At 35.4% G+C, this 11,428-nt stretch overlaps 1 protein-coding gene across 1 annotated transcript; it reads left to right on the forward strand.

The window, feature by feature from the left end:
- Positions 1 to 3,198: 3,198 nt before the first annotated feature.
- LOC120623840 (protein SPT2 homolog) lies at positions 3,199 to 11,428 on the forward strand. Its single transcript, XM_039890106.1, has 9 exons — positions 3,199 to 3,401; positions 3,774 to 3,947; positions 4,673 to 4,895; positions 5,118 to 5,228; positions 5,629 to 5,925; positions 6,447 to 7,289; positions 8,326 to 8,443; positions 10,358 to 10,446; positions 11,118 to 11,428. The coding sequence occupies exons 1-9, from the start codon at positions 3,342 to 3,344 to the stop codon at positions 11,201 to 11,203; spliced, it is 2,001 nt and encodes a 666-aa protein (XP_039746040.1). The 5' UTR covers positions 3,199 to 3,341; the 3' UTR covers positions 11,204 to 11,428.

Consider the following 11,428-nt stretch of genomic DNA (forward strand, 5'->3'; position numbering starts at 1 on the left):
AATAGGAATTTTATCTTCTAATAACTTGACGCGTAAACTGATTGGTAGGACTGGAGAATTCAGCGTTGCATCTTTTATTAATTACGCGTCCCAAAAATTTGGGATAAAATGTTTTTTTTTTTTCAAATCGTATACTAATATATAAAGCTGAAGTTTCAATAAAATTATAAATCAGAACTGGTCAGACTATCTAGCTGTATTCACGGATGCGTCCAAGTTGTCTAACGATGGTTGTGTTGAGGCAGCTTGCTAGATTCCTTGATTCATTGATTTCCTCCTGAGGAGTTTATTGCAATCCTTGAAGCCATCCTTTTTGTAGAATCTCATAACATTAAGCAATCTAGTATATTGACTGACTCCTTAAGCTGTATTCAAGCGCTTCCGACAAACCTCTTCCGAAGCAAAGCTCTTATCTCCATCATCTTTCAGGTTAGGAAAGTCCTATGCTCTTGCCAGCAAAAAGTCCTGTCGTCACTTTGACCTGGATACCAGGTCACATGGGTATAAAAGGAAATGAGACTGGTGTGTGCGAAACTTGCCATTGAGATGGGTTCTTTAGTCAATTTAAAGAACTTCTCCCAAGATCTACGTTCTCTCGCAAATACTTACCATTTTAACGACCTCCCTGGCGGAACGGTGAGCGCTGTAAATTTAAGTAGGAGGTCCCGGGTTCGATTCCCGGGAGGGGTAATTTGGGAATTTATATTTTCTGGATTTTCTCTGGTCCGGTCGGATGGGAGGCTTTGGCCGGGGCTAGTTAACACCCTACCGACAAAGACGTGCCGCTAAGCGATTCAGTAGTGTTCCGGTTTGATGTCGCGTAGAAAATGATTAGGGGTTTGACTACCATACCCCCTAACAGATTAGCCCGCAACCATCTTAGGCTGCATCATAACTTACCACCAGGTGAGGTTGCATTTAAGGGTTGACTGGTAGTGGAATAATAAAAAAAAACCTTCCAGATTTCTAGAATGTGGTGTGGACTGAATCGAAGACTATTTTATTCATCAATTCAACAAGATATACCACGCAAACCATGGTTCTTTACGTTCCGTTATTTGCATCGTTGGGTGCCGTCCAGAATAAGACATCTGAGTAAAGAGAGAAGGATCACTCCGTGTGTTAATGTGGGCTTGACGAAGCATCGGTCGCTCATATTCTGTTTTCCTGCCCGAAACTCCTTCATAAGCTTTACGACGTCCTTACTGCAAATATTCCCCGTCAAATGAACGTCCAAAGCAAAATTAAGCTCTTTTGTTCAGTTTATTGTTGTTTATTGTTGTTATTAGGTACACAAAACAGGCAATAACTAAAAGTAGATCTAAATATAAGAAATAACAAGTTTTGTTCTAACCTACAACCCAAAGTATGTGTACCTACATAACTTGGAATTAAATTAAACAGAAAGTAAAGATAAAATTAAAGTTGAAACAAAGAAGGAACACTTAAAAAATAATATATATATATCAGTTATAGCACTAATTAAAGACCACAGTCTTTCAGATCAAACTCCATGACGAACGCCCTATTTCGAATACTAAGATGTATAAAAAGTATAGTGTCAATCTTCTTTGTTTGGATCTTGCAAGTATACGAGACATTGGCGAAACAACGTGCTAATTTGGCACACTTAAAAGCCAAAAAAAGAAGAACGCGAAGAAAGCTGAAGTTTGTTTGTTCGTTTGTATACTTGAAAGTGCTAATCTCAGGAACTTTTGAACCGATTTAAAAATTATTACAGTGTTGAATAGCCCATTTATAAAGGAATGCTGTAGGCTATTTAAAAAAAAAAACTAGAGATCTTTATAAAAAATGCAATAACGTAAACCAAAGTAGCAAAATTTTGCTTAACTTGGCGTGCGCTAAGAAAACTATTGGTGTTATAAAAATTAACTACTACATGATTAAAGTAGTTGTCTATTATTACGTACAAATAGTCCACAAGGACATATTATATCTAAGTAACATAGTTTACTAGCAAAAGCACTAGCTTGTAAGTTCGATAGTGAAAAAAATTGGGTTACATTTAATTTTTTTTTCATATTTACCCATCGCAATATCAATTATTCTTATTCAAATAAATAGTTTTATCATTAATTGCATTTATTTAGCAGTAAAATACTTTTTATTATATTAAAATTCTAATCGGACATTAAATTTAGAAGAGAGCTATTGTGTTTATTCTTTTATTTTTTTTTGAAATATTGTTAATTTTAATTAACCTCTGACGCGCGCCATCCATCCTCAAAAATCTAAATGTCAGTTTCAAAAAGTTCAAATTTGAAAGCCGTTCTCTTTTTAAAAAAATTACATTTAGGACACTTTTCGGGGAAATGCGTATAAAAAAATATCCATCCCACCTTTCATGATTCTGTAACGGCATTGGCTTTCTAAATAATTTATCTTTATCATAGTGCTATTTAAAGAAGTATAAGTCTACAATGAAATATATAAAAATCGTAAAGAATGCGTCAACTTGCACCGAAATCGCATGAAAATGGCTAAAACGTGGTGCCGGTATTTGACCTTTATAGCGAGGAAATACAACGAAATTCACAAATCCAATTGATAAAATAGCTTTCTTGTTGCTTTATGAACATAATATAACCTAGTCATTACACAAAACACTGTACTTATTTATTATAAAATCCAGAAAACCCTCAGCTCCACACGCCGTCACGGTGGGATATAAATGGCGCGCTGACACAGATTCAAACAAGCATTATTTTATATTAAGAACTTCAGACATCAATAAGTATTAGGATTTTGATTATATCACAAGATTATTCATTTATAACAGGTAAAAGGTACATTTAATCATTGTACGTCATAAAATAAAAGGACACACTACAATGACGGAGTGGCACACTAAAATGTTTCTTCTTCTACTTCTTTTGCTTTTTAGGCTTTACTAAAACGTTTGCTAAAATTGAAATGTCATGAGATAAAAACTGTCAGAAAATACTAAAAAAAACCCGCTAGTTAGGAATATTAGGTGGTGTAAAATCCCTACCGATTGAATGGATATAAACTTGTACAGTATAATAATAATGTAGCATAACTATCTGCCGGCTACTTTTAAATTCATTGACTTAACGTGGACATCACTATCTTTTGCAGGAGAACTCAAATCACTACCACTAGGTCTAACAGCTGACGCAAGCCCGACTTATACATATAAATCACTACTCTGTGGTCAGTACCTTTCCAGAAAATGGTCGGGTTGTGTGTCGAGGTCTGACACGTATTTAGCTAAAAATCGTAAATAATTCTATTAAAACTTTGCTATGTTGCGCATTTGATCGAACTTTACTACCTAAAATTGATATAACATTGCTAAAATGGAGTTCCGAGAGACGCTGCTAGCTGCCCAACGGAATCAACAACAGAAGTCATCTGTTGTAAGTTTTGGTTCTCCTTTTGCGACATAATGTGGTCTTATTATGCGAAAGTTTATTATTCAGGACTGTATTAAGTGGCAAAAGTTCATGTATACTAGTAACATGTACTTATATTTACTTGTAATATTTTTGTGAATAAGTATGAAGATAGTATTTTGGATTTCTCCCCTTTAACTGACCTGACTGTTGTGGTTTGCTTATCTTTGTTAGTGAAAGATTGTTGTTAGAATATTGTACACATTAAAAATATGTTTTTCATTAGCGCTAGGGGATTCAGTTGCCACAAACAGACAGACTTGATGTTTTAAAAGTGCAATTTGTCATAATTAATAATGAATTTTCGAACCAATATGAAAAATGTATTCTTTTTAGGGGAGTTCTTATTACAAAGCCCGCTTTGATCCTCCAAAGAAAGAACAAAAATCAAGAGATCGACTTTCTGCTAATATACAAAAGTTTCTTGCTAAGAAAGAGGAAGAGGAAAAACAGAAGAAATTGGATGTACAACGGAAAAAAGATGAATTACTGGCTATGCGAGATCCAAAGGTATATTGTATAAAGTATTGGTATCTTTTCCTTGTTCAAGGTTATTTGATAAATGAATAAATGTTTTTTTATTTGAATTTCATGAATTCTTTTATGCAAACTGACTGGAAAGTGTTCGAGTAAACACTCTTAGAATTGAGATACTTTGTAATGCATATTCTCATGGCCTGGACTTTAACTCTGCTAGTTTGAAGTTGTATATATCAGGCAATTGAGCTTTCTGCCAACTACACACATAACTTTGCCAACAAATCACATTGCTAAAAATATAAAATAAATTTTGTGAAAAATTTATATTATAAACTAAAAATTTAATAACTTTCATTTATAAAACTGTTTAACCCCTGCTCTTGTGCTCTCTACACCAAGTACACTAGTTGCAAGTTTTCAATGGAAATGTCCTGAAGTTACCACACTGACCACCAACAGTTGAACAATGCAAGGGTCATACCTTTTTCTGTTATTACAATACTATTTCTTCCGCATCTCTTGCAACCTATTTATTCTCCTCAAAAAATAAAATAGCCTTCACCTAATGATAACCACCACCTTCATAAAATACAATATACAAAGGATGCTAAATATGTCTCAGCCAAAAAGAAGCTATCAACCTAGTTAGATGTTAGTTAGTTTGGGTACTGTGTTTACCCAACCTAGCAGCTAACTAGTCCAAAAGAGCAGGGAATGAGTGAATAAGAATTTCAAAGATGATTGTTTATTTTTAGGCATTAAGAAAAATTCAGAAAACATTGAAGGTTATTAAATCTGCCAATAAGTCTGTGATAGCTGATGCCATCGACACAGAGCATACAGCTGTCACGCGAGAGGGTCCGGACCAGCCGGATCAGGATGACTATGGCTATGAGTCTCAGGAAGCAGCTGCTCTTTATGAGAAAATGATGCAGAAATATAACAAGATGCCTGAAGTACCAAAGTTTTCTGCAAGCAGTATGTTAACTATATATTATTATTATTAGGATTACTTAAAAAAAGTTGGGTTGCCATTGTTTGCTCTTGCAAAAGCAGTATAATTGTCAAGATTATAAAAAAAATTACTATTGACTGTATACCAAATAAAAGAAGTGTGTGTTTTGCTATGAAGTTTTTCACAGTTATACTTTTTATTTATATATAAACAAATTCACATTGTCTGTCACATCATGTTTACAGGCAGTCATGTAAACAAAGACTTAAACGGGACACGGGAGAGAGTAAAGAATGCCTTGCAACATGAAGAGGAGCCAGTGCCTCATAAGCGAAGAAGAAGGACAGAAAATGGTGGTAAGACAGCTCATTGTTATCAGCATTAAGTACTGGTGTAACTATTCAATGCATTTTATCACAAACGTCAGTAACTCTAGAGTATGACCCGACAACTCAGTGGTACCAGAGTCATAATAACATTTAGAGCGATTCGGTCTTCATCAATTATATTCTTAACAAATTGTACCACATGAAAGAACATTGGTAGTAATAAATCAAAAGAGTTATACAATACTTGTGCTTTCCATCCTACATTTGCAAATTCTTCTTACCATGTGATAACTAGTGTAATTTACTTTAAGTTATATACAATATCCAAAAAGGGCGAGTTTTTTACTATCCTGTGTTTATCTTTGTACATTGAGCAGCTTCTGAATGCCACGTTTTTATATTTTTTATTTAAGTTGTGACATTTTAGACAAGGATAGAGAGGCAAGTCCTCCACAAAAATATGAGCCAGAGAAGAAAAAGGACGATAAGCCGGAAAAACCTAAATTCCGTAAACCAGCCCCGCCGCCCATGGATTTCAATCAGCTGTTGAAACTTGCTGAGCAAAAAAAGAGTGAACCATTGGAAGTGGCGGCGAAGAAGGTGGTTTCTGAGTCGGAATCGGTTAGACCGATGACGAAAAAGCAGAGACGCGAATATGAGGAGGAAATGGCGCGGCGACAACGTAGACAGGAACGCATAGATGCTGAAAAGTCCGGCAAGAAAGGTAAGAATAGAGATATTTCTAATCTATGATTGTATCATTACTAACCCGTTACCGGCCCTCTGTAGGACACGGGTCTCCTCTTAAGGGTTAAAGCCGTAGTCCACCATGCTGGCCAAGTGCGTATTGGTGGACTTCACGCGCCTTCGAGAACATTATGGAAAACTCTCAGGCATGCAGGTTACGATGTTTTCCTTCACCGTTGAAAGAATTGATTTTATAGGCCTAGTTAAAACTTAAATTTATTTGAGGCTGACTCATAATCAGTATAACGAAAGTTAAGTTATTAAACTATGTTTTTTCATATACCAATATTATATGCTGTTAAACTAAAAACAAATTGGTTTTTATTAGAGTTAAAGGTGATTAGAGTTGAAGTTATTCTCATAAGCGTTTGAAGTCTTCCAATTCATACTTGACAAGTGTGGCAGGCTATAACAGCCCAAACCCTTTCTCATTCTGATAGGAGACCGGTGCCCTGTAGTACGCCGGTATTGGTTTGATGAATAATTATTTTATTTCAGTTGTAAAAGAAGAAAGAAAGATTGAAAAGGACAAGCCAGAAAAGAGAACAGAACCTTCTAGTTTCGGAAGGATTCCCAAACTAGGCGAAAAAAATGCTAACAACCGCAAAAACGAAGCTCCCAGATCCTCTGAGAAAGACAAACATAACAGTGAAAGAGATAAAGCTGATAGAGTACAGTCGGAGAAGGATAGAATAAGATCCGAAAGAGAAAAAATAGAGAACGACAAACTTAGTCAGGAGAAAGAGAGATTTGAAAGACTAAAGGCTGAACGAGACAGGATCGACAGAGAAATGGAAAAATTCAAGGAAAGGGAAAAACTTGAAAAACCTAAGGCAAAATTTGAAAAAACTTCTGATAAAAAACCTGACAAAATCGTAGATAGGGCCAAAATAGGTGCAAGGGATCACGAAATCAAAAAGACTATAGATTTGAAGAGTCAGAATACGTATCGAATAGACAAAAACTCTAATGAAAAGAAATTAAATGTTCCGCACAAGGGCGATCAAAGACTCACAAACGGGCATGTACAAGGTAAACCCATTCCGAAAATGGGAAGGGAAGTTGTTAAAGACAAACTTGTTGCAATAAAACAGAAGAGTTCAGAGGGATCTCCAAAACCTAACGGAATTAGAACAGATAAAAAATTAACAGACGCTACAAGACCTGACGATAGGCGGCCGATGCCAAGTAAACCTTCAGCAGGTTCGAGTAAGCCGCCAATCATCAACAGTTTCGATTTCGATAAACACATCAGGTCTTTGGGCAAGAATGGAAGAAAGTTTCCACCCGGGGGCGTTAAAAGGAAACCTCATCCTGATGATATTAGGAAGAAACAAAAACGTAAGTAATTCAATTTAATTCAGGCATTACTAGTGCGTGTTTGTGTGAATTTTCAGTCATTTATTTTGGTGGAGACATTTTCTATCTTAGGCTGACATTGAGAGTTTTTTTCTTCTTCATTTTATACTAAGCGGAATAAGCTCATAATATGTTTTTCATAAAAAAATACATACTATATAGATTGTTCTGTATACAGGGTTGAATAGAAAATACCAGAAAGCTCGCGGCCTGTAGTTGTTTACATTAAAACTAACAGTTTTTGTCTTATGACTTTTTTTTAACACGATAGTTGATGAAATGTTCAATATTTTACATAGTTACTCTACTTGTTACTACTCTGTAATGTAAGAACCACGACTAAACTTAATTTTTACCAATTATACTGCATTGTGACTTTCATGACTATTGTGGTTTCGTTTTATTCTATTACTTAAGTAAGTATTACCTTATCTAATTATTATTGTTTTATGTATTACTATTTTTTTAAAAAGAACTAGCCGTCCCGGCGAACTTCGTACCGCGGATTAGTTTTTTTTTTTGGTGAATAATACTTAATACTTAATATCCTATTCCGGTCTAAGAGGAATCCAAAAAATCTAATATCATAAAAATTGGTCCAGCCGTTCTTGAGTTATAAATGGTGTAACCAACACAACTTTCTTTTATATATATATATAGATGTACAGTATCCAGACGACGGGACGCCTCTATGGTGTGATGACAGCCAACTACCAGACATTGTCGAATCAATGTATTTGGTTTCACAGTATTTCGCTTTACAGAATGATTTATAATAATTTTTATTTTTAATGTACGACACAACTTAATACTGATTTTTGAAAAGTCGTAGAAATAAAGTTTTTAGTTTTAATAATGGGAATGGGAGCTTTCTTGTATATTTTATTTGACCCTGTATACAAAGCTGATGGGAAACGTCTAAAGAAGTTTTCACTTCAAAAAACATCGACTTTAATGTTAGTATAAAGTAAAAAGTTAGTATTTAGTAAGGTACAAATTACATTTGTATTATTTGTAGGCCGTTTGGATTCGGATTCGGAGTACGATTCGGAGATGGACGACTTCATTGACGACGGCGACGAGAACATGGACTATTCCACGCACATCAAAGAAATATTTGGTTACGACAAGGCAAAGTGAGTAAGACACTTCACGCAAACGTCGACACTTTTGTGTCACCGACACTATCACAGGGAACTGCGATTTCTTTCGTTAACCAGACACACTTACCGGTTGGTAGTTCTGTAGGTTCATAAGTCAAAATCAATTGATCAAAGTCAAAGTCAAAATATTTTAGTTCTAGTAACACCGGCCCGGCATAGATGGCGCTTTTGATGCGTACAATACAGAAAAATTTGCCTATGACTGTCCGCTGGACTAAGCCAAACCAACGGGATGGTTGGCCCATATTCACCACGCTGGACAGACGCAGGGATGGTGATCACAGTAGATGGCAGTAGTGTTTTCTGAGACAAAAATATATTTACTCAAGTAGGCAGTACTACTATACTATAGGTGGTACTGTTAACTGTGTAAACGTACATTACATGAGAAGTACACGGTAGTGAGATGATGGCGATAACCATATTCGTAAACTTAAAACTAAAGCTACGGTTCAAAACGTGTCCTGGTCTAAGTCCACAATAAACTTAGCCAAGTGTTTTTCTTGTTATCACCATCTCACATTGTCATTTAATATGATTAGAAGAGCAATAATTTACCCCCAAGCTTTTTTAACGATTACGTAGTCCTTTATACTATAATAGGACTTTTCTATAAGCTTACGGATTGATAAAATTTTGAACTATTTAAGTCAAACATAACATCTCTGAGATGTCAGTGGGTAGCTTATTGTAGTACAGAGAACGACTTTGCCCGTTCTCCGATCTATTTCCTTTTTCGCCTCGTACGTCGCCCGCGGAAACAGGGTACTAACAACTTTATTCTGCTCTGCCAATACCACACGGCATAACATAAGTGCAACGAGTTAATTATCTCTACCCATTATTTGTATTATTTCTATAGCGGTAGACGAAGTAATTGGAGAGACTTTTTTTTTCTCGTGGTGCGAATGCTAGCCCTTCAGGATATGAGTAACAGATGTACACTGGGTTTTGGTGTTTGTTTTTGATTTGTATCATGATAAATAAACAAACGATAAACAAGCGTCTATTATACGTATATGTGCGAAATACGACGAGTTATCTAAAAATATATTTGTCATTAATAGGTCAGCAGGCTTTTAGGAAAAAACTCACCGAACACTTATCGGTGAGTTAAATTTTTTGTCAAATTAGGTTTACATGACGCTTTGTCAATGCTATGTGCACTTGTAATTGGCGTACAAGTCACTCCATGTTTTTGTGTGTGTATGCTATATTTAAAAACGTGTAATATACATATTGGATAGAAGCAGGCGTTACTTTGCGGAAATCCATGATAATTAAGCCTAATTTGCTATACTCCGCGAAACGCAGGAGAATCTGTATGGTATAATTTACAATTTTTTCAATCCTTATACGCCACACCAAACAGATCTTCGGCAATGTACCCTCTACGCACGTTTCGCTCCGAAACTGGAGCATCCTCAGATGTTGACTTTACAATGAATAATTGTTATATTTTTGTTAATAATTTAACAATAATTGTTAAATGATTACAATAATTATTTTCATGATATGTGTAAAATACATGTTGTTAGTGCCCTTAATAAATAAATGTCGTGTCCAGTAAGCAGCACGGGCACCGGGCTGTCAAGAATGCTTCTATTTTCAACTGAAAACATTTAGTATCGTGTAGAAGACTCTAGACACATACACATACACATTGATAATATAAAAGTAAAATTTGGAAAATCCAAAAGTGCACGACTCATAATGCTCATTTAATTATCAAATATTGAAAAAAAAAAAACATAAGTCGTTCAAAATTAGTTGCCGAAAAAACAGCTGTACTAGGAAGGTATACAATCAAACAAACAACAAAACATTCGAAGTAAGTTTTGCCACTTCCACATGAATGGATAATGTTATTGTGTTTTTTTATTGCAGATATCGGGACTTGGACGACGACGATGATCCCTCAATGGAGTCTAGTTTCTCGCGACAACAGCGGGAGGAGTATATTAGCAAGAAAATAGGTAAGTATAAGATAATCTCGCAGATAATGTATGAACTCTCTTAAAAAATGTATGGCGGTCAAGATAAAGACAGACAGTCAAAAATGAAAAAAAAAATTGTTACGGAACTCACAGGATTTGAACATGCGACTCTCTGGCAGTCGCGGCCTGAGCGCTTTAACCAATTAAGCTCTCCTACCGTCGATACCAAAATTAGTGTATGTCTTTTATATCAGTCTTATAGCGACTGATACTACTATACGTACAACTTATATTATTTACACAACCGATCTTGAGAAATTTTTCATACATCCCGGAGAAATAAATGGTTCTCGTTTTAAACTAATCACGGGCAACAAATAATACGTACCTATAGCATTGAACTGCTTGGGGTTCTGACAAAAACTTGAAAATAACTGGACTTTTATATATTATATTATCTATTTTGTTTGTTTCTATCTTCTTCAAATGCCTCTCCATTACCGAAGGTCAGCAGTCAGTTTTTTAAACTTCATCTTGTCCTTGGCTAAACGGAATACTTCTCCGACTGTCTGGATTCCGGTCCACTCCATTTTATTATGCCGTAGGTCTTCTTTCGCTTGCCAATCCCCCCTTCTTCCCCATTTGTATTTGCGGCGTTTTGTAGCAGTCAATAGCAGCAATTTTCTATTTATATTTTTTTGTTTGTTCAGGCATAATGGAAGATTTGGAAGACATGCGAATGGAGGCGATGGAGAAAAGTAAAAAGAAAAAGCAAAGACGGATAAGTGACGACTGATAAACATTGACTCGCTGATGTTTAACGGACCAAAAGCAATTATTAAATTATTTATGTGCGCTTCGAAATTATTTATACAATTATATTTGAAAATTTGTTATTTTGGCCTCCGTGAAGCGGCTCGAATTCTCTTTTAAGGCAACTTTGATCGCGAATTTTCTTACAGACCTTCATTTGCTAATTATTTTTGCGCCAATATATTTTGTATATACACAAATGAGAATC

The sequence above is a fragment of the Pararge aegeria genome, chromosome 5, assembly GCF_905163445.1.
Source record: "Pararge aegeria chromosome 5, ilParAegt1.1, whole genome shotgun sequence".
In the NCBI taxonomy this organism is placed as follows: Eukaryota; Metazoa; Arthropoda; class Insecta; order Lepidoptera; family Nymphalidae; genus Pararge; species Pararge aegeria.